The sequence below is a fragment of the Metopolophium dirhodum genome, unplaced genomic scaffold, assembly GCF_019925205.1.
Source record: "Metopolophium dirhodum isolate CAU unplaced genomic scaffold, ASM1992520v1 scaffold2, whole genome shotgun sequence".
Taxonomy (NCBI): domain Eukaryota; kingdom Metazoa; phylum Arthropoda; class Insecta; order Hemiptera; family Aphididae; genus Metopolophium; species Metopolophium dirhodum.
This window is the reverse complement of record NW_026869907.1, coordinates 417,582-443,961: the sequence shown is the minus strand read 5'-3', so window position 1 is coordinate 443,961 and position 26,380 is coordinate 417,582. Positions and strand designations below refer to the sequence as shown.

The 26,380-nt window shown below is 28.8% G+C and overlaps 1 protein-coding gene across 2 annotated transcripts in view; it reads right to left on the bottom strand.

Annotated features, from left to right (window-relative positions):
- Window positions 1-677: 677 nt before the first annotated feature.
- Window positions 678-26,380, bottom strand: part of LOC132953367 (uncharacterized) — a 252,297-nt gene continuing 226,594 nt past the window's right edge. For both annotated transcript variants that reach the window (XM_061025852.1, XM_061025851.1), the window contains exons 6-7: window positions 3,809-4,019; window positions 678-737 (exon numbers count right to left, since the gene is read on the bottom strand). In XM_061025852.1, coding sequence (XP_060881835.1) covers window positions 691-737; window positions 3,809-4,019 — 258 coding nt within the window. In that variant the 3' untranslated portion in view covers window positions 678-690. The remainder of the gene's footprint in view (window positions 738-3,808; window positions 4,020-26,380) is intronic.

Here is a 26,380-nt window from a genome sequence, read left to right as displayed (position 1 = left end):
CTCTGAAATCTGTTTTTTTCTTGTTACCCGCGTTTACTATATTAAAATTGTATGGCCGTCCATTGTATATTTGTATGGTAACCTAATGCCGGAAAAACACATTCATGAAAAAGGTCAACAAAAGTCGAATTTAAATTTACTACCTACGCATTTCATCCATAATAGTACATTAATTGTCACGTATAATTTAAATAGTTTGAGTAATATTCACTGTCCTTACCTAGAACACGTAATGTAGGGCTTATTGAATTAACTTCCATTCATATTTATCATATTTCATAACTGAGTCTATAGGTACATAACTAAATAACAAACTATACCAATAGTGTACATACATATAAAACAGTGAAACTGATCTCACTACATTACCACTCTTGAAGTTAATAGTTTATGTTTCTTATATTTCAATAATATTAATAAAATTCTTTATATTCCATATCGTCTATTTTCGCATTCTAGTTAGAAAATTAGCATGTCGTTGAGCTTGAGTAGTTATACGTGCCGATATTTTTTAATATATTATATAAATATACTAATTAGGCACCACCTAAAAGTTATTTAACGAAAATAATTTTGTGAATGATTGTGAATGATCATTTTTTTCGTTGAAAGGCCCCGCTCACCCATAGGTTGTCGTCAGATTTATTGGTTACATTAAACCAAAGAAAACTTTTTTTCGCATCGCATTTTTTACTTCATCCCACGAGACCAGGTTATATCGTCACATGCAAATTTATCTAGTGAAAAAAAAAAAAAAAGATATAACGTAAAAAAAAGTTTTCCGAGGATCCGAGTCACGGTCGTGTGTCCCCATACGATAATACTGACTCGCACGCAGTTTGTTTAATCGGATAACGGGGGTCTCCTAATTTACATTCAACTTGTTTCCCCTTCCGTGCTTGTGTTTTCATGTCACTATACATACTTATTCATATCGACGTCCATAATATCTAGAACCGTCGCAATGATTTAATTTATTTAAATGCCGAGAATCGTTTGTTATTTCTATTGTGTCGCAGGATATTTTGATAATCCACTGAGAGTGTGTATTTTCGTAGAGACGTTTTAAACGACCATAATATAGATTTTTACGAAAAAAAATGCACGATTCAACATTGTACAAATATATAGTTTTATGATGTAGGGTTTGTTAACATAATTGAAATATTTAATATATATTTTTCCGATATTACTCGAACTATAATCTGCTGTAATATTATTATTAAACTATAATTGAAACACCAATATACGTTTTTTAATATAATATATTTTTTATTTATTTTATACCCATATAATATTAAATAGGTTTGTTTTACGCAGGTAGAAAAAACGTTATAAATTCGTAGAAAATTATTTTTTAAATCATCAGAAAAGTTAATTTTGTTTTTATTAGATCCCAAGCGGAGCGATAAATTTATTGATTTTACAATGATGTGTGTACTATTTTATTTGAAAGCGTTTTGTATTAAAAATTAATTTATGCTCAAATACATTACTGAAAGAAAATGAAACATAACTTTTTTAAGACACCAAACTAAATGCGTAATCGATATATTCATTAACTCGAAACGTCTGGAATAATAATTTCACCTTAAATCTGTACACGGTATAATATGAAAAGAAAAATCACTATAGTAACACAGTTCCTACACTCGGGACTAATGCACGAAATACATATTTTATTATTATGTCATAAAAATATAATACATTGTTCATTTCATTCAACATCTAAATACCTAATTATATCTATAACTTATCGTGTAATTGATAGATTTCCTTTTCAAAAACACAGTAATAGTACGTAGTAAACAGTGACGACGAGTATTTTGAGTCAAATATAATAATATGTAGGTATACAAAAAATAAGAAGAGTAGGTATCTAGCCTTGCCGTAGGTGTCGAGTGTAGGTACCTCGTTATTGAGCAAGTCACAGTAGTGTATGTGTTACATTTATATATATTTATTATTTATATTACATACTATATACATACATAATATATATATATATTCAATATTATTAACGCGTCATTTATTTTCTAGGTTAGTACTTGTAGATAGAAAAGGAATACCGATGACTAAACTGTATTATACAATGCTTACTATTCAGACCAGTAGGGGTTTCTTCAACCGATCAACATACTATCGCGAATGGTATATATTATAACCACGAATTGATCGAAAAGTCACATTAAATTATTGTCAATAGGTATGTAGAGAATAGGTCTAACATTCATCCACAATAATGCGCAAGTCGATCAACACATTTTTATTCGGAATTTAGAGAGCAATATATTTTATTGACGGGGTACCAGCTTTTAATGGTTTTTATTAATAAATTAAAACAGTGATTAATCGATATTTTTTTCTCAACGCCAATATTATGAACGTTAGAATATGTTGTACAAATGGTATTTTAAAAAAAAGCAAGTCAAATAAAATACATGCAAACAGCTTCCATGAATTGACCATAATTATGTTAAATAGTATGTATAATAATATTAATTCATGCTAAATAATACATTATATTATTGCATTACGTTTTATTATGCGTACTCGCAGTACTTATCGCGTATTCAAAAGTTATAATGCTATTAATTTAGAATAGTCAGTTCAGCAGTTATGTTTTTTCGTAAACGAGTTTTCTATTGAACTCTTAGTGTTAATTTAAGTAAGTTAATAATAAAAGTTTTTAGAGTATAAAAATTGTGATTATTATGACTTTGCAACAAATTCTTAAAAGTAATATTCATATTTATAAGCTATTTGTTTTTATGATAGCATAGAAATATTATTTTTAGTCGTTTTAATTTAAGCCGAAATTTGTTATCATAAATTCAACTTAATTATTTACTTGCTACAAGTAACTAGCATAGTATAATTATTATGCTTTTGCACTATACAATTCAATAGTCATTTTTATTTTTAATTCATCTGCCTATCAATAATAGCATTACAGGTAAATTACTCAAAATATTTGGTTTGACAAAAATAAATAAATGTAAAATATTTTATTCTGTAAATACAGTTATTATTTTGATAGTTGGACACATTATAGATGGTGTGTTTAATGTAATAATATGATTGATTAATTCGTCAACAATTAATTATTGTGTATTAAATGATTTTTTTATGAATAAATCATATTGTTGTAGGAATGTTAAAAATATAAAAATAGAATAACGTAATTTTAAAACTTGATTTCATATCGTATTCAATAAGTATGTTCGTTTACCAATGTTAAAATTAACTTTCAATTATTATGTTTGAATGTTTGATAAATAAAAATAAATATATTAAAAACTATATATTTTAAACTGTATAGGTAAACTATTATCTAAATGATTTGGAATCCAATTTTCTATCGGTAGAAAATTATACAGTATACAGCATATTATATCACAACTAAAACATGGTAGGTGCCAAAAAGTACAAAAATAAATATAAAAAGAGTACTTACACTATTAGAAAATCAATAGTTTTCACTTTTCTCTCTTAATTTAAAATTTGTAATTGAATTTTGTCGAGCTTTGTTAGTGGATTTTCATAATGTATACATTTCTGAGTAATATATTATGGTTTATCGAAATTTTGTTTATTTAATATATATTTATAAAATACAATAGGTATTTTACATAGTTTTCAAATCAACTTTCACTAAATATACTCCGTTATTAATTTTATTGTTTTAATATGAAAAGTAATTAAAGTCATTGTTTCCTACGCGAATTATATAGAGGACAATATTAAGTACCTATCACTTCATATTTTATAATTTATATCATACCATATTGGATTAATGTCGACTTACCTAACACAGTTAAGTATACAGGATGACCTATGGGCGGAGTTGTACTTATCTGGCATTCATATATACCAGAATCTTTTTTTTGCGGATATTTTATCCTTAACGACCAGTTTTCTGAATGCGGTTCATGAATGGCTTCGAACCGTTGGTCACTTGTATATGTGTACCTCCCCGCAGTGAGAAGATGTATGTCCCGATGTCGTATCCACGATACCTGAAACACGTTTAGGATTTCAAATATATTACTATATTATTCGTCAATCGTTATCTATACGACATATATGTATAATAATGGCATAAGACATATTGATTGGAAATATAAATTATTAATTTTTTACGCTCGTTAAATAATATTTATGCTAAAGTTATTGTCGCTTAACAGTACTAATAACAGGTTCCTATTTTACTTATATACTTTAAAATACTAGGAAACTTTGTTGACATTTTGAAGAAATGTACAGAAAACGTAATATAGTTTGTATTAAAAATCAAGTGAATTAAATATTGGATTTATTTTTTTCGTGAAATTGTGTTTTGAACATAACTGAAACAGATAATATGCTTTTATATCGGTTTAATTGCGTTTAGTTATTTTTCTATAGATATTCAACTATTTACAGACCTATTATTATTTATTGCTATATTAAGTCAGTAGGTATGCGACTAATACGATAACGACGTTTCGTCGAAAATAAAAAGTTATTATTTGTGGATAACGTACCATCCTAGTTATAAATATTAAATGTGACTAAGCTAGGTAACCATTATACTTCCTACAAAGTTAAATATGCATACAGGCCAAGAAAAGGGAGACCCACCCACGCCCCCCTACAAAATTCCCACTGGGTTTCTTAATATTATAATCGAATAGTAAATAATATTATCAATATCAATGTAAACTGTAATGTTCTTCGCCCACCTACATTGTTTTTTTTCACAGTCAGAATAAGTAGATTTAAGGCTAGTTTTCTTTTTTATATGAAAATAACGAGGAAATAAACGATTACCGTATTGCTATAATTAATGTAATTCGTAAATAAATAATATGAGTTCTAGAAATGGATGAGTAATAAATCATAATCTATCCATGACAGTTTGGGTAATATTTAACATATTATAGTAAAAAATACTTCAAGGTTCATGAATTTTATTTTTGATTCTATTGATTTGAAATTATTTTTGACTGGTGATAAGGTCGAAAGATTAAGACTGTATTGTTAGTAAAAAAATACCTACTGTTATACATACCATATGCATATTATTTAAAACTGTAAATTATACGATGAGAACAAATAAAATATAAATCTATGTGTGTAAGTGTATTTATAAAACGAACCGGAGGACTCCTTTTCACTATTTATAGTAGTTTGGGCGGAATGAAAATAAGTGTATACAAAACTTGTTTCTTATTTGATTAGATAAAGAGCTTTCGTACAAAGAAAGAGTAACAGTGATATTACAATATTAACTCTATAATTCCAGAAAATACTAAAGCTTGAAAAATACGAATAAAAGCTCTTATGTATATTTTAACATTTCTACTTGAACCGACCGATTTGGAAATATTTTTAGCCAGAGCAGGTGTGAAATGGAACAAAGCCTCAGAAGTTGTTTCAACATGAAAGAACAACTGCAGATGTGCCAACGTCTTCGTGTATGTTTAATGTGTTTGTACCTAGTTGTTGAGAATGAAAAAAAAAGAAAAGAGGTAAATTCGAAATCTTTAGGAAAAGTTGAAAACAACAAGTATTCAAAGAAAAAAAAATCCATAACAAACTTTACCAGTTCGGTTACTTGAATATTAAAAATAACATTTAGTTTTAAAGGTTGTTGTATATTTTTTTCCACGATTTCCACGCAATATACAAATTAAATTTCAAAGTTGGTTATTGTCTTATCGTATCATAAATAGGTGATATTATAAGTGATAATTTATTTATTGAAATTTTTTTATTTTATAGTTATTCATTTTAATCATATTTTACTTACCTAATTATTTTAACTAAACTATTGATCAATAATGCAAATTATGTAAGAAACAATAATAACATTATAATATACTTTAGATTTTAAAGTTTAGAATTTAGACTCACTTTGTTGATGATTTGTTTAACTATTATAAAGCAGTATATCACAACATTAAATAGTTTTACTTCTAGTGTACAATAAAATAATGTTATTTATTTCCTATATCAAAATCTTTCTGTCGTCTTTATTTACTTTTTATATAAAATACAAGCGTTTTAAATAGCGTTTTGATTTTCAGAAGTAGAATGAATTCAATATACATATATTTATAATATTATTTTTAAATACAGTTAGTACTTCGGTTTTTAATAAAAGACTTATAATAGTACCGATTATTTTTTTTAAACCTAAAATTATGAATTAACCACCAAACGACGGGTTGGTGGACCAAAGTGCAACAGCTTCGAGCTGGGGAACTACTCCCCCCCCAATTTTTACGTTGATGTTAGTAGGCGCTTATTCAATATTCAGCAAAATATTGAGGGGGGGCAGGTCCTCCCCTAGCCGCAACCCGGATTGATGTCTATACCTCTATTGCCAATTGCCATAGTGGATGAGGTGACGTGCCTGTCTCAGACACGCTTCGCTGTGGTTTCGCTAGATGGGCAAATATTTTGGTAGCCAAAAGGTAATTTTAAAGTATTGGAACCAGTTGTGCAAATGGGGATGGAGATACGTTATGTTGTCAAATGCGTGAAAATTGTGATATATTTCATGAATATTCTTACTGATTACGTGCTAAATAATTTGATAACAAAATAATATATTTTTCGTTGGAGTGAGTTTGAGGACATGTTGGATAGTCAATGACAATATTTTTATTTTTTTTTTTGTAAGTAACGTGTAACATTCAATTAATAATTATAAAAATGATAAGAATTTAAACCATTTCACTTTAGAAAAAATAATTTGGTCAGCATGTCAATTTTTTACGAATTTTGAAACAACCAAATGTGATTCGGATATTATGATTAAAATAAATTAAAATTTCGATTTATACTTTTTACTTTACTAAAGGTAAAAACCGGATTTAATGTCATGTCATCGCATACTCAAGCTAACAATCATATTATTATATGGCATACCCGATATTATTGTACTTTTGTACCTTTAGCGCTATCGCCGTCTTCAGCACTCAACTGATGGACTGATGCAAGAAATATATTGGAGACAATCCATTAAAATATGTACTCACAAATTCACGCACACACACACACACACACACACACACACACACACACACACACACACACACACACACAAACACACATACAAGGGATGTAGGGCTGCACCATTTATAGACAAACTTATTCGTGGACAATTCCAAGGACAACATGTCAAATGAGTTTTTCAGAAAAATTTATAGCATTTTTAAAATGGATTGCAGAAATGATTATGTAGTACACAACAATGATTCTCTTCCAAATCGAATCACCATATTGTGCAATATTAATGCATCTCACACAAAACAAAATTTCCGTTCAAAAATATATTTATCATTCTTCGTTAAAAACCTGGAATCAACATTTTTACTAGTAATTCATTTTTACATATTTTTAAACTCAGTTTTATAGACTTGCCTGTATATAGCATACCCCAATATAATAAATTATAATATTAATTTTAGTAGGTATATTTTTGTATCCATAGTTTGAACGCAAATTATAAAAAATTTATTTTTCTTATAATATGCAGTGCTTTTTTTTTCAACACTTCAAATATATTTTCACCCAAATTTAATCCCTACCTATTTTAATTTGTTAGAAAAATATTTGTTAGAAAAAATAGATTATAAAAATTATTGTTTAATAATAGAATTAATTGTATGTTTATTAACAAATATATTATATCATTTTGATGAAATATGGAACAACAAATATTTCTTATTAAGAAAATCAAATAATAATAATAATAATAATAATAATAATAATAATAATATTAGTTAAGTAATTAATAGTTTACATAAATATATATTTTTTTAATCTTATTTTTAGGTAAATTATGGTTATGTTTCTAATACATTTCTACTATGCGTAAAAAATGAAATACATATAGGTTAGGTAAATACGATAACATGGATACAATGTCAAGTTAGATTTAATTAATAAATACGAAATATTCTTCGTAAAATATTGGATGTACATTGATAATACTCAAAAGTACGTATTCACAACATTTAAGTTTAAAACTATTTAAGGTTAAATATTCCTTAATTTTAATGGGAACGAAGCAATCATACCATGTTGGTAATCATAGTTGTTTAAAAAAAAATGTTTTAAGAAAATACTAAACAATTAAATATTTATGCATACTTTAACTTGTTGTTTTAATAACTTCAGGTTTTGAAAATAAATCATCTTAATGAACCGCGCAATAGTAACAAAAGCACTTAAAAACTTTAAGCTCTTTATTAACGCAATTTTCGTATGGGTATACCCACTTCAGTACTAGACAACTGACAAGCTTGAAATTTTAGTTAGATAATATAACAGAAGACAACGATGGCGAGGACGCTACATTATATTTTACCAACTGGTTTAATTTATAAAAACTATTCACCCAACAATCATTAGCACCGCAAAAGAATATAATATTTCGTGAAATGACATAGTAGGATGACAAATTTTATTCGCCATAAACTCATAACTCTTAACAATAAGTCTATTAATAATAAATTTAATTATTCCCACATATACCCATCCACCCACGATTTTTACTGGTCAAATTGTATCGATATTAATTTCGGGACTTCTGAAACACACACCAACAGCATATTATTTTAATAAATAACTTATCAACATGTTAACTGTGTTGGTATATTAAATAAAATAAAAAAGCAATTTTTCATTTATACAAGTCATCGTAACAATAATAAATAATATAATGCATAAGCTGCAACATATTTTTCAGTAGAACTTATTGATTGCATTTGCGGCGTGGTTAAATATATAATTTTTTTTTAAAAGAGCGTTTTTTGCTTTTTTTATGTTTCCCGTTGACATTTATTATCATCAAATAATTAATAAAGATTAATATTAAAAACTTTTTGAATTTCTGTAGACCTATATTCGCAACGCATGGCTTCGGTCTGCCAAGTCGGCTCGTCGTCAGTCGGTGGTGGTCATACATTAATATTTCGTAATATTTTCATTGACCAATAGCAGGGTTCATTTTACGTACGGTGTGGTACGTAAACGCATTGTGACGGTCTTACGCAAACTCAAAGCCATAATCATTTTCTGACTTTTTTGTAAAGTGCGTATAGCGTGCTACGGCAGTGTTAAAGTGATGAAATTTTATTTTCTATATGGGAATTCGCAAAAGAAAAAGAGAAAGGAGGGGATTCTTTTATTGTGCAGGTTTCAGCGTAACAACTGGTAGGACGAAAGAACAACAGCAATTCCTTTTCTTATATAAAAAATAATGGAAATATAAAATAAAAATAAAGCGAATGGGTCGATTATATGCCGTTGGTAGGTACATATATATAGTCGACGAGCGTAAATAAAATTAGATTTTCACGTGTGATTTCGTTGTAGGACTATGATCGTACACACGCATTCGCCGTCGAAGTTGTCCGTCGTCGGCATCGTCACGATCGTCTTATGATCACAATGATAACATTATATTATTATAAACAACAGAAGTAATAATTATTATAATCATTTATTTGTGTGTGGTAAACGAAGACAAAACAAATAAATTCTTCGTCTTGGGCAATTATATTATGGTTTTTTAGTCGGCGCGAGTTTTTATTACACGTCGCCACCACCATGGTATACGAAAAGTCACCAGATGGTGGTAGCAGTGGTGGTGGCGCGGGGGGGGGGGGGGGGGTGGTAATAAATCCACTGTTATATTTTTATGGCCCTAAATTTTAACTAGCCCACAGCTCTGTAACAGTTTTAATTAAGATATTCGCTACGGCCTCGTAGACTACACCACCAAACCGCGCAACGTCCATACCGTAAAATGTTAAACGGACGTTCGAAGTATAAAAAAAATAATATTTTTCTCAGTGATACGTAGATATAATTTTCGAACGTCCCTGGTCACGATAGTAAACAAGTAGGAACTAATATAATAATTCATTTGGGTTCATAAATACGAATTATTCGAGTCATAATACAATTTAGAACTATAATAAAAATACCAAAAATTAAATCTAATTTTTTTCATAATTTTAAAACGTAAAGAGTCGAAATAACTAGATATTTTTCAAACTTGGAATGTGTAGAAGACTCTATAAAACATCCTTATTGGGTTTGTTTTTTTTGTTCTACGGTACGTAGTTTCTGATAATCAACTCTAACAATTTTTTTTTTCATAACTATACGAACTTTACAAAAACTTCCATGTTTTATTTCTGAGTATCCCAACCACTTGTACATTTTCAACTAACGATGTTTGACTCTTACCCTTATTTTATTAACTAGAACACATACTATTATATATATCTGCTAGAATCTATAGATTTTTGAAAATCTGAAAGTTCAAATTTTAAAAGCTTACAATTTAAAATATAAAATTAATTTATAATTAATAAATTATCACAGTTAATAATAATGATGATGGTAAATGTATTATATGATGAATAATCACATAACCTGTCAACTCATGCTTATAATCAACATCAGTCAAACTATATATTTTATTTAAAAAAAAACCAATGTAATTCTTATTTGAAATTGAAAATTTAAAGAGAACATTCTGTATTTATATTCAGAAAATATGGTCTCACGATAAATTATCCCCGAAAAAATTTACAAAAATCAAAATATCCCTGCAAAAATATTAATTCAAAATTTAATCTGTGTTATAAAAGTTGTGATTAGAAGTAAAAATTATGGAATAATGAGCGGACTTAATCTAAAGTGATTGTAAATATGAAAATAGTTGCTTATTCTGAATTACTAAATCAAATTATTAATATTTTCAGATCAAATTTTCAATCAAACTCTATGGTGATGGATTTCGAACAGACATTTATAAAATCACTTAAAAGGTTGTACATTAATTCAAGGATGTTTTTAGATTCTGAGTGAAACGATGAATGTATTGATTTTACAATGATGTGTGTTTTTTTTTTTTATTTTTTAGATTCTGAGTGAAACGATGAATGTATTGATTTTACAATGATGTGTGTTTTTTTTTTTATTTTTTTATTTTTGTGTCTGTGTACACGATAAGTAGTCGAAATAATGCTTCGATTTTCGACTTCAGTATCTTGTTCGATGGGAAAGTGAATATCGTTGGTGCAATGGGGAGGTCAAAATTTTAATTTCCCAGTAGTTTTCAAAAGCGATGTGAAAAACAAAAGAAAAATTAAGGAAAAACGGGAATTTTTACGCAAAATCGATTTTTAACAAAATCGATTTTGGTTATTGGTGTAACTCTAAAACAAATGACCGTAGATGCATGAAATTTTCACTGGTTGTTTATATTTGCATTTTCTATACACAATACAATTTTGAAAATAATTTGACTTTTTTTGAACTGTTTACGGACATTGTCAGTTTTCAGTTTTTTTAAATTTTTTTTCTATAAATATCAATAAAATTTTATTTGTTGGGTAAAAAAGCTTGAAAATTTAATAGAAGGCTCCTAGGTTATTGTTTCAAAGGCAGATGAAAAAAATTAAAAATCCTTAGTCACAGTTTTTTTTTATACACGTTTAAAGTTCAAATCTTGAAAAAATACGGAAAAATCACGAAAATTTGCAAATTATTTTGAGTTAGAAATTCATAAAAAATTTTCTTTTTAAATCTAAGATTTTAAAATCTAATACAAGATTCCTCATAAGTTTGTCTAACTTTATCAAAAAAAAAATTTCTACAAGAAAGTCAAATTAAATTTTTATGAGCGTTTTAAATTCATATTTTTACAACATTAGATATTCACTCGATTTCTCATGTACCGATTTCCTTATTTTCTTGTAATTCAAAAACGAATAACTGTAGATACATGAAAATTTCACTGAATGTTTATATTAGCATTTCCTATACACCATACAATTTTGAAAATATTTTGACACTTTTTGAGCTGTTTACGGGCATTTTCAGTTTTCAATTTTTTTAGTTTTTTTTTCTATAAATATCAATAAAGTTTTATCTGTTGGGCCAAAAAGTGTAAAAATTTAATACAAGACTCCTGATATATTTTTACAATAGCAGTTGAAAAATATTGAAAATACATAGGCACAGTTTTTTTTTATAAGCATTTAAAGATCAAATTTGGACAGAATTTATCAAAATCTCGAAAATTATCAACCATTGTAATTAATAAATTATAAAATGTTCAGTTTTTATAGCTAAGGATTGAAAATTTAAAACAAGATTCCATGTAAATAGATAATTCGGTTACCAAAAAATCTAAAAAATACACAAGCACAGTTTATTTGTATAGTCATTTTAAGTTCAAATTTGGACGAAATTACATAAAAACCTAGAATAACTATTTTAGTTATTTTGTTGTGATTGTATAATATTATTCGTGGGCACTTGAAACTTCTAATTTGTATTATTTTCATCGATATATTATGATGATAGTATCACGGTTTGTTGTTGATGTATAACGCGTTATATGTACCTAATGGATATTGTGATATGATTAATTTGGAATTTATTATAGGTCAATTTTTTTTTTAATACCATAGATAAGTGTATAATATGTCTTATACCTAGACTGACATATCGTCTCCACTCAGAATCGTTTTTCTTATACAATGATATATCATTGAATTCAAATTTAATACCATCCATTATACAGTGACCCACTTGTAACCTACAGTACAGCAGAGCGACATCCACTTGCCCACCTTTTTTTTTATTTTTTTTTTTATTTTTTTATTTTTGTGTCTGTGTACACGATAAGTAGTCGAAATAATGCTTCGATTTTCGACTTCAGTATCTTGTTTGATGGGAAAGTGAATATCGTTGGTGCATTGGGGAGGTCAAAATTTTAATTTCCCAGTAGTTTTCAAAAGCGATGTGAAAAACAAAAGAAAAATTAAGGAAAAACGGGAATTTTTACGCAAAATCGATTTTTAACCAAATCGATTTTGGTTATTGGTGTAACTCTAAAACAAATGACCGTAGATGCATGAAATTTTCACTGGTTGTTTATATTTGCATTTTCTATACACAATACAATTTTGAAAATAATTTGACTTTTTTTGAACTGTTTACGGACATTGTCAGTTTTCAGTTTTTTTAAATTTTTTTTCTATAAATATCAATAAAATTTTATTTGTTGGGTAAAAAAGCTTGAAAATTTAATAGAAGGCTCCTAGGTTATTGTTTCAAAGGCAGATGAAAAAAATTAAAAATCCTTAGTCACAGTTTTTTTTTATACACGTTTAAAGTTCAAATCTTGAAAAAATACGGAAAAATCACGAAAATTTGCAAATTATTTTGAGTTAGAAATTCATAAAAAATTTTCTTTTTAAATCTAAGATTTTAAAATCTAATACAAGATTCCTCATAAGTTTGTCTAACTTTATCAAAAAAAAAATTTCTACAAGAAAGTCAAATTAAATTTTTATGAGCGTTTTAAATTCATATTTTTACAACATTAGATATTCACTCGATTTCTCATGTACCGATTTCCTTATTTTCTTGTAATTCAAAAACGAATAACTGTAGATACATGAAAATTTCACTGAATGTTTATATTAGCATTTCCTATACACCATACAATTTTGAAAATATTTTGACACTTTTTGAGCTGTTTACGGGCATTTTCAGTTTTCAATTTTTTTAGTTTTTTTTTCTATAAATATCAATAAATTTTTATTTGTTGGGTAAAAAAGCGTGAAAATTTAATACAAGACTCCTGATATATTTTTACAATAGCAGTTGAAAAATATTGAAAATACATAGGCACAGTTTTTTTTTATAAGCATTTAAAGTTCAAATTTTGACAACATTTATCAAATTTATAATTTATTAATTATTTTGTGGTTAAAAATGTATAATATGTTTAACTTTTATGACTAAGGATTGAAAATTTAAAACATGGCTCCACGTAAATAGGATAATATATAAATTACTTTATTCACAATAATATCATCAAATATACTTGGTAATATCATAGGGTGACTGACCGTTTTCGCTCAGAATCGTTTTTCTTATACAATGATATTATATCATTGAATTCAAATTTAACACCATCCATTACAGTGACCCACTTGTAACCTACTGTACAGCAGAGCGACATCCACTTATCCACCTTTTTTTTATTTTACCCATGTTTATGGTGAATAATACAATTGTGTGGATTAAAAAATAGACAAGCTTTTAAGTCCAATATTTTAAAAGTATGAAACTAAACAAAATAAATATATAAAATCAATCGCACTTAATACTTGATATCATTTTTATATTATTTTTTATAATTTTTGCGAAAAATATATTTTAATATTTATGTACATATATAATATTTTTTTAAATTAATTTTTACTCAAGCATTTTTGTAAAGGAAGATACATATTTATTTGTTTGTTTTTAAATTATTTATATATGCGTGTTGTATAAACCATTTTTTTTATTTTATGGATTTTTGGAAATTTCTAATTAGTTATATTATATACATGTATAATAATAACTTTTTTTTATTAATTAATCCACGGAAACTTAGGCCATTCGGTGGATTTTAACTGTGAGAGAGGGTACTGTAGGCTTTTGTAAACATGTGTGTTTTAGTTTGGCAGAGTTTTCAAGTGGGCACCCGTAGGTATCTGCCATGCTCAAGTGAAGGGGATGGAGGCCTCTCTCTCCAGACACCGTGACTGCCCGAAGAGAAGTGCCACACCAGACCGAGATTCGAACCGGCGCCGGTGCGAGTCGCAACTAACACCTTAGTCCACTCGGCCACTCCGTCCCCCAACAATAATTTTCTTGTTGTAATTTTATTTTGTCATGCAATACTTTTGTCCGAGATATTTTTGATTTTTGGATTACTTATAACCGCCAATTTCATGGTAAAGGTAAACATTTATTTTGAATTAAGTTTTACACGGGATATTTTGCTATAGAATTTTTTTTTGTGTTGGGATAGTTTGTATGGAATATTTTTACTGAGATATTTTGTACCAGAAAATATAACTGCAACTTGGTCTGATCAAATCATAAGTAGTGGAAAGTATATGATTTCACCTATTTTAGATTCTGAGTGGAACGAGAATGTATTGATTTTACAATGATGTGTGTTTTTTTTTTTGCGTGTCTGTGTACACGGTAAGTATTTGAAATAATTTTCTATTCACCATAAGATTTTGAAAATATTTTGACTCTTTTTGAGCTGTTTATGGACATTGTCAGTATTCAGTTTTTTTAGTTTATTTTTCCATAAAAATCAATATTTCCTGGTATAATTTTTCACTAGAAGTTGAAAAATATTAAAAATACATAGGCACAATTTTTTTTTATAAGCATTTAAAGTTCAAATTTTGACAAAATTTATCAAATTTAAAATTTAATAATTATTTTGTAGTTAAAATTCATAAAATGTTCAACTTTTATAGCTAAGGATTGAAAATTTAAAACAAGGTTCCACGTAAATAGGTAAATATATAAATTACTTTATTCACAGTAATATCATCAAATATACTTAGTAATATCATAGCTAGGCTGACTGACCGTTTTCGCTAAGAATCGTTTCTCTTATACAATGATATTATATCATTGAAATCAAATTTAACACCATCCACTACAGTGACCCACTTGTAACCTACTGTGCAGCAGGGCGACACCCACTTGCTCAGTTTTTAACTTTATAGTAGATACAAGTTACAGCATAAGTATAATGAAGTTTTTATAAGGTAGCATTTAAATAAAAGGCAACGGCAGGCTCTGTTTCCGCGCGTGTTATAATGGATAATATGTACCTTTATTGTATTCATAAACTGTTTACGTGTACGACAAATCGCATGACGTGTTAGGGCAAATAAATAAGGAAATGGTGAGACAGAGATGGAGAAGTTTCTATGCATCTTTTAGTGATAACTTGTAGCGAAGTTATGAACATAATATATACGGCCGGAAACGTTAAAATTACGCTCGCTTGATGTCACCGGCAAACAACTCAAACGACGTTGCGCCGTCGAAGGCTTTATATGGATTCGGTGTTGCACGTACTACACTGAAGTCTTCGCGGTAAGACGTCGTTCGGTTTTGACTTTTTATTCCGACGCGGGGACGCATACGCATCGCATAATATTATTTAGTTTGATCGAATTCGTCACGTTTCGTATCCTCTTTGACGGCGTAAAATTGGATTCTAAACACGCCATAATAATTATAACATTATTGCAATAATATAATACTGTGCGTGGGTGTGCAGTGTTATGACTTATAAAGTATGACGTGAAACGTATTCACTACATGTACACAGAAGTGCGTGTGTGTTCTACTCGGTGACGTGATCGCGATTTTAATCGTTACTGCAGTTTTGTTTGATCGACTGAATCCCATGTGCCGTGTCGCTGTGAGCTTACGACTATACACGCCGCACACTATAATATGCGATTAATTTTATTTTGCGGTGGTTATTCTGCGGTATAGAGCTGAGCTTTTCTACACGAACGCTTTGCGCCGTTTGATGTTTCGCCGTCAAAGCGCGCACTTTACATGCGACTATCGATCATTATTGTTCCGTCGGTGAATAGTGTTTTTCCAATACCACCACAGCGCGATCCTCAGGGACTTAACGCGCGTTTCCATCAAATTTACAAGATAACATCAAATTATTGTTCACGCCTGTTTGAATTGTACGATTACTTATTGATAAAGTGACTGTCGAGGAGCGCCGTAATGAATTATTGCTCTATAATGATAACTCGTTGATATTTATATGCACCAACCACTACAGATAGTCATCACATTTTAGTCACGTACTGCCAAATTTATAAGTCGTCACTTTAATTTATTTAGATTACTGGGAGCTGATTATTTGATTTGAGTATAAAAAAAGTCTCAAGTTGTTCACAGACATAATATTTCAATCGAATGTCGAACGATGGCTTATACTGTCCGTATAGCGAATGTTTTCAGGTGGTTCAATGTTAATAGGTGGAGGTATTGGTATTTTGGAATTTCTAGGTGTATCACTGAAGAATTAAAATGCTACTGAATCCCAATATATTTATACGGTATACACATGTATTGTATACTTAAACTATGAAATCATATCGTTATTTAATATGACTACCATATTTTACTGAAATTAACATAAAAATAAAAAAAACTTTCGAGTGAATAAAGTAGTTACCGAATACGAAACTAATTTTTGCTGTAAGAATATTGTATTAAGGTTTAAATTGACACTAAGCAAATGTTTATTTTTTATAAAAATAAATTGTAGATATTATGAAGTCTATTTTTGTTAAGCTTTTTGACAACATAATACTGCTTTTTAGTAAATACTTTTAGAATATTTTAGTCATTTTTTCATGTCCTTAAGATTTTTCAAGAAGGGTGTAACTAAATAAGCTACATCGCATATTTTTGAAAAATAATGTCTGTTATTATTGATACTCTTGTACAGTATTTTAAAATATTTTTTAGAATTTCAAACTTCTTATCGACATTTTAAATTGGTCTGATAAAATATAGATTTTATCAATTTTTTTTTTTTTATTTTGTTGTACGTAATATCATAATATATTATTTGAGTATGAATTTCACTCGTATATAAATATTTTCACACAATGACCTACATTTTTATTGACTGTTTCTTATTTAATAAAATCGTCTCATCTCATCTTTGCCAATGATAAAATATGCATAACGTGCTTTACATGACGATATTCATTATAATATGTCAGAGATCTTAATATAAATATTAAAAGTTAAATGTAATCTAGACGATTTACAAGAATTATTTTTTTTTTATGTATACCTAAGTCTTACACCAAGGTTAAAAATTATGGACTTTATTTTGGATTCACCTCCAACTTAACCACAGTAAACTTCCATTCGATGTTTGCATAATCTGTGTAAAAAAAAAATACCGGAAGTGACACGGTAATCCCCGGCTCAAGGATCATAAAATCACGTCGTCGTTGTATTACTGGATAATCGATGAAGAAAGTTTTCCTTACAGCATCCAACGCGTCTTGTGCTTCCTGACTGAAGAAAGAAGCATTATCGTACTACGGTTCTTAGTACACTCTCGGCCATTTAACATAAATCTCATTGTCGAATTTATAACAATATCTCTTCTATAAACTCAAAGTAGAACGGTATGCAGGAGGGTAACTGACTGCCGCTGGTTTCGTTCATTCAGCCGTCAAAAGTTTTCTACTGCTATCAATCATAGAAAGATTTCTAAAAACGAAGGCACTTAACTTGATCAAATGTACTAAGGTTTCTTTTCCCCACTCTATTGTCACCTCTCTTTGCTCTACAATTTTTTTTTTTTTATCCAACCACGTGCGTTGAAATTTTTATTTTTGAGCGTTTTAATAGAAACGATTAGATTAAACTCCAGCTAATGAATGTTATCGATCATATTCGCATTAAATACATTTAAACGTAATTATTGGCATTTTCCAAACATAAGTGTGACCTAATTTAATTGGAATTATCACCGATCGCCTGGTTATACAATGACGTGAAAACTTATTTAAGCACGTTAAAATCTGTATTTAGGTATATATTATTGACAACTATAAAGGGTAAGTCATTAAACATGTTTAGGTCTTGTTACGTTTCAGCAAAGCTTGGTAATCAAAATATTTTCATTGTTTCATGTGCTAACATTTATAACGTATGTATACTTAACTCGCTTTAGACCTTAGAGTGTATTTATTTTGGTTGGTGGTTTTAGTATTCAATAGTGTTTTTGGTATTATATTATATTAACTAATCTAGTAATATGATATAATATAAATATGCATATAATATATAATAGTAACTAATATAATATAATTTTATATTTTGTTCAAATACTTTATCATAGATTGACCAAATAAAAGTCTATTGAGCAACATGTTCTATAAGTATAGGTACCTACTGTTGTGGGTTTTGATTCGTTGTAAACAAAGCAAAATAATAAATAATTTCTAGTTGTTTGTTTCAATCTCTTTGCAAACCTAAAAGTCAAAACCAAGTATATAACCTCGACGTTTTAGAAGAATAAAACAATATTTGAACGATAAAACGAGCGCGGAAAAAGAATAATAAAGAAAGTAACCAAGCCAAGGCGTGAATGGGTGCACAAAGAGGGAATATTGTAGCCTATTGAGATAGATTTTCACGGATGATTGGAACGGTCAAACTATCTTGGCACTGTGTTGGACCTGGACATAATACCATTTTGGATACCGTCCAAGATATGCAAATTGAATTAAAACGTTTTTTTTTATTTATTCACTCCTTGCGGTCACTGTATCGGAAGCGTATTTCTCCGGAAACCGTTTACCTGACAATGATTAACCACATTAAAAATAAAAAATAAAATATATAAAATATAATATTCGTTTTGGCCATTCATCATCAACATAATAATGGATAGCTTATTCTGAAATACCTGTAATTTATTAATTGGACCAACCACTCAACACGTTATTAATCATTCATTAGTGTTTGAAATCCGTGAAAATTATAAAATATCATAATGTTTTTCTACGTCAATTTCGTTAAGAGAATCGGAGTATTTATAGGTGTATAATATTATATAGCTCATATTATTATAACACGATTTATGAGTACACCACTATAGTATTGTAATTATAACCATAATATTAACAATGATAATTATAGTAGGTACCACGCAATGTTCGTGATAATAATTCCTGGTATGTCAGATAGACATTCAGGACCCAGTGCAATGATTAAAATATGGCCACCCGTATTAATGTGATAGGTCGTAGCAATAAATAATTTTCCAAATTCGAATCATTGCCAGGTTTAATGCTATTAATATTACATCACGACAGAATATCACTATTGAGTACACCTACTGGGACAAATGACATTTTAGGCGTATGATTATTGTTGAAAAAGTTGTTTAAACAATGCTCCTCGTCACCGTATCAAACCCATTACAATAACATTATAAGTTATTTTCGTTTCATTTTCTGGATAATCAACCGTCATTGATGCACCGCATGTATGTATTGCCAGTTTTTCAAAGTATCAAATTACATTTTTTTTAAACAAAATCCATGCGTACGTAGTGATTAACATTTGTTATTGATTGACATCATTATTTATTATAGCAAACATCAGACAATCGTTTGGTATTTCGATAATATTTATTGAGTTTATCAAGAACTTATTGATTTTATACTACGTACAATTACGTAAATTATAATTTATAATCGTACACTTGGCGACAAAGAGTTATTCGATATATAAATTTTAAGTTATAACTGCTTTATTGTATTAGCAACAAAATTAGCAGGAAACTCAAAAGATCGAAAGTGACGACAATAACGAGAAAAAAAAATAGATCGTTGTGTTTCTGTGCATTATTATTATTTTATTATGGTCAAAATATATTTGTCAGTGGCGAAAAAAAGACTTGTATCAAACGATAAAAAAAATTACAGAATATTAAAACTCGGTTTAATGGTTGCCCTCGTTTAATTTCCTATTACATCTTCACAGGGTTTTGCAGCGAACAAGGTTTAAAAGAAAACCCGCCTGGATAAAATATTGTGTACACAAACTAAGTGAGAATAAACAAATCAATATTTAAACAAATCAAGAAACGACTGATGCTCAACAACTATATTATACATTACATTGGTATACTTACTTAAAAATATTACCTTTTTTAGTTAAAACATTCATTAATATTACCAAGTGACGTGGTATCCTATAATACACTGAAAAACTCCCCAAAACGTGTGATTTGTTTATTAATGACTTGTAGACGTGATATGAATAATTATGTACAACGCTGATAGGTACCCGAATTTTTTCGATGTATAAATTAATAATTTTAATCTCGAATATTATAACTATGATAATATTGTATACTTTCCTTTTCACCGATCCGAATATAATTAGTATATAATATTATTGACTATTATGAGTTAATCAAACGATACGTTACAGTGATTAAATAACGGATATTTAAATATCTTTATTGGAAATTGTCTACCTAATTAATTGTAAAAAGTTATTATTTTGTTACTAAGTGGAGTGAGAATCGTTGAAATATTTTATATAGACTATAGAATATAGATAGTTGATATTATTACACACGCGTTCTTATTAAATGAGGAATATTTATATTTTAGTACCACTGACTTGATGTTATTATTACAATTTTATTGTGAATACAACTTAATGATATTTTATAGAAATGTTGCATTTTAGTGCTCCAATTAAAATGAATACCAGATACCTAGGTATTTCCAACAATTCAATATGTTCAATTATTATGATAGGATTATACAAACTATTATAACTAACACGATATAGAAAAAAATGGACTGCCGTTCATGCTTGAATCAACTTTTGAATGTTTAATTAATTGGCCATGAATATTGATATTTTTTATTTAATTTTGAGCAAGGTATCACATTACATAATATGAAAATATTTTTTAAGAATAATTTTTTTTTGTTTTGTTTTAAATTAAATATTTTATTATTTAAAATTTTTTATTATACATAATAAAAACTCAAATACAAAAAACAAAATATGAATAATAATAAAAAAAAAAATCAAGAGCTGTCAATAAAATTCTACGAGTCACAGCGGATGTTTTAAAACTATTATGATTTTCTCGCATCATTAGATGTTTCACAGACCTATATGGTTGGTAAGAAAATAATTGAAAGTCGCAGAACGATAAATCATGTTGGGGTCTGTGACGTTCTGCGTGGTAGTAATCCAAAAACTTTGGTTGCCTTAAAAACTTCGTCGGTTAAGTGAAAAAAAAAAATATTACACCTCTTCCTTAGACCTCTCATCAGCAGGTCTGGCGTAGTAATAACAAATATTGAAATTTTTCTCAAAGGGGGTTTTAATTTTCTTGAAAAACACGTATTCTATAATTGATTAATCAGAATACCTAAGACTATGTTCATAAACATGTAAAACGTTTCTTAGCGATGAAATTATAATTTTTACATAACGATGTTCGGTCAGCATCTATAGATTTGTATAAGAATATGTGTTAAAAAGGTATAATAAATATAAATACATAGTATTGTGTACATAAATGTAAATTATATTGTACAAAATTATTTTCCTTATTTTTATACCACTTATATAATAGTTATTATGCTTTATAGAAACTTTACTATATTATACAATTTGTTATCAATATTATCATATAGCAATAAACATTTACACTTTTATAACATTTTATTTTACTTTACATAATGTCAAATTGATTATAATTAAACGCAAAACGTTAAGTGTTGAAGAAAATAGTTATTCTAATCTTTATTTAGGTACATGGAACTTGTGAATAAATAATTTATAATATATCGTTTTTCTTATATATATACATAAGTATTAAGTATATTTAAATTATTTGAAAGATTTTTTTATGAAATAAACGAAAAATTTTGAATGCTTAATCGTCTAAATACAAATACTCTAAGTAGCCTAAACCTAATATTTCATAGACAAAAATAGGTATAAACCATTAGGATCACATTATAAAAATAAGATGAAATTTGTGGTGGATATATTGCTCTTATTGGAGTGGTGCACGTAAATTTAATAACGTAAAATGAATACAGTGCATATTCCTTCTACCTCTTGAAAATGCATACATTTTAGACGTGCACGTGTTTGAAGTGGGCTCACGTAGAAAATATAAAATCAAGTTGAACTTGTATTGATGAATAACTACGGACGAAGTATATTTCTATGGTTTAGTTTTTCCTTGATTTTCATATTGCAATGACATTGTTAACCGAGTTTGTATATTATAAATTAATATTATGTTTATATAGATATAATATTATGATAATATGCAATTATGTATACGTTGATAAGACAAACATACTCAATACACTTTGTAATGCAACTTTGTGAATGTCGGATAGCCCGTCAAAATATGTTTAAGCATCTAAATAGTAAATAATATCTAATCGTAATTGTTTCATAGAACGAATTAATGTAAGACTTATTTTAGACGTCGTCTTTACTTACGGTCGTTGAACACAATAATGACAATATGAAGAAGAAGAAGAAGAAGAAGAAGCTCGATAAGAAATAACAGTGTAAGCACTATTCTTCTATTTCATTAATACGAATAGAGGTACGTTTTCGAACAATGATAAAGAAGAATTATTTAAATAACACGAAAAAAATACTACAGTTTTCGTTGCAAGTAAATAATATTATTTTGACATAATCGTTTTCCGAACGGGAGTGTAACATCATAATAATATATTGTAATGTACTTGAAACACCGCACCGTTTGTGGATCACAGCGTCGCACACGTTGTATTTATGAATATAACAATATACCCGTAATAGCGTTCTTTTGCTTGGCACATCAATTGGAAAATGGGACGGAAACTTACTAGAACATAATAGCACACAGACATCGGAGCCGTTTTGTAGGCGTGGGGGGGGGGGGGGTGGGGCGGAGAGCCGTTAGACCGAGTCCGCGTGTAATATTGATCACGGCGTATATTATAGTAGTGATTTTACTGGAAAACAGACGAGGGCCCGGACGGTCTTGCAGGCTATTATAATGCAGTTTAGAATTTATTTGATCTAGTGCGATAAATAACAAGATATTATTATTATTATTATTATACGCGGAGACCACAATATAATAAACGGGTATAATGCGTTTAATGGATTTTTTTTTGTTTTTTTTTTTTTTTTTTTTTTTCGCGTTACTGTTTTCATCGTGGTTTTTTAGTCGGCGGGAAATGAACGTTCACGAGCTGAGATAAAATTTTCCGCAGACTGCAATTTAAGGGAGAAATAAACTATCGCTTAATTACATACGAACGCTGAAAGCATAACGTTTCGCAAACATTATGCGCCATAGTAATTATGTTCTAATTGACGCGTTATTATTATTATTATTATTATGCGCTCGCATAATATATCGGTAAACATTACATGCATTAACGTCGATCATAATATTTGTATAAAGTATGTTATGCTCCCGGTGATTTACTAACAATATAACAGTCATTAGTTTGAATTGTACACGTTTCTGATAAAATTTTCCGACAACTTTGATTCCGAATAAACTCATTATATTATTTAACGAACATTCAAATGGGTCTGTCACGCGTATTTTTTTAATGTCGAAAATGTGTTCCGAGAAAAAAAAAACACTATAACGCTCACTGCTATAAAACATTTAGATAGCATATACATGCGTATGGTGCACGTAAATTAGTCGATTTTCTTTTCGAGTGCGAATACTGATGTAGGCTATAAATAAAAATGTTGTACCTTATCATGTTTTTTCATAACGTATAACAGAATGTTTATTATGTTATAGTTTGTGGAAGGAAACGCTTTTTTATTTTTTCGGCGAATCTTTTCAAAGCCATCAGTAAGACAAATATTGCGTTATAACGTCGGCTGCAGTTTGAAGTCCGTACAAATACTAATAACAATCCTTTTATTCAAATTCTGATTTTTAGATGTCTTCAACATATATTTTTTAAATCATTTAAGGAGTATCCTGAGGTGATACAAACTCCTTTTTTAAATGAGAAACAATTATTAATACTGTAAATAATTAAGCAAATTATTTTTTGAAACGTTGATGTATCCAAACTGAAATTGGAATGAGTAGTTTTTGAGATATTAACTTTGTGTGCCTATTAAAGGTACGGGTAATAGACCTAACTATAGCAATCGACGTTAATTTATTAACATTTTATAATTTGTAAAAATAATTTCAGTATAATAAGTTAGCTATAAGTGAGATGTAAAACATATTCCGTACCTAGTAGATACATTTTAATAACTCTGAAACTACTAGCTCGTTGGGGTTTCGACATCGACATTTAAAATAAAACCACCGGCTTAACAATATTATTCATAGTAAAAATGGTTAGTTCTCATTTGAAAAAATAAGTTTTTATCACTACCGAAAACCTCTAACATATGTATGGTCCTTGATGTAAAATTTTTTTTAAAAACATAATTTAAACGAACACGTTTTTAAACGGAAAGCGGGAGGCGACCGTGCTTGGCGAATCATCCTATACATAATTTACATTATGTATATTGTACATATTATATTTTAAAGTCGTATAACACAATACCGCCATGTAACCTCATAGTGTACTCGCGCACGTTTCTTCGGTGACAAAACATTAGAAATTTAGGATACATTAATTAATACAACTCGAGCTTCAGGCCTGGGCCATTTGGTTTCGCGTCGGTTGTCGAAAAGTCGAGATATCGGCGACGGAGTGCCTACGTGAAATCGGGCATTCGACCACCGAGCCATTTAATACCCGCGCACAAAAGTAATAATAATAATATCGTAGCAATGGAACAAATTCCATATAATATGCCTACGGTAATAATAATATAATAATGGCATTTGCGCAGCCATAGACGGGCGGCGGGCCCGAGTTTTAATAATTGCCATCGGTGGGATCTCCGAAGGTCCGCTATGGCGGTATACACAGAGGAGTTATTGTGTTTTCATTTTAACCTATGCGAGAGATTCAAAGAATTTTCAGATAGTAAATTATTGGTTTAAAGCAAAAATGATGACTGTCGTTGTGAAACGTAAAATGTAATATGTTTTTAAACGTTAACAACAAATACAAACCGACTACACATTTTATTACGCTACATTATGTCATAATATATTGCCTTATCTGCGCGTATTTAATACACAAATAACTATAGTTAAGATTTTATTTAGGTTATTATACGTACAGATTAGATTGGTAAAGAGTTTCTAGATCATCAATGTTCAATATTGTATCTCTGACTTTTTAATAGCAATTGGTAGATTAATGATTTGTTTGATTTTTCCTGTTATATTTTCTTGGAATGCCTTATTTTTTTTTCTAAAACTCACATCTAGCCAAAATCCAAGTAAAAAGTATTTTTAGTTAATATAATTTCAAATAAAAACTATCAGAAAAGGCAAAAGAAAAGTCATTCACTCGAAGAAAAAATAACAATAGTTAGTTAGTAGTTCGTTTTACTGGAATCGAAATGCATTACGACGCATAAAATGTATTATGATGTTGAATTCAAAACTCTAGTAAAAACTGTTATACCTGAGACCAAACAATGATAATTCTCATGTATATCGGCGTGGCGCGACGTGGTTGAGATTAAGTAACGTCCACTGCCACTAGTTCCCGGATGGGTGACCACCCGGGTTCGTAGTGACATAAACCTTGCCACACATACACGTGTTGCTTACCAACCGTACCAACCTTACAGACTAATGACCTCAGTCGTCGAAGCCTTGATATAATAAACAAAATGAAATAATGTTATGTATTTAATATTTTGTGGAGAAGTACTTATGAATTGAACCGCGACAGTGTTACATTAATACTATGCGAAGTGTATATATTTTATTTACCGGTTCGCTTTAATAGCTTCTGCGTGCACTACAGTG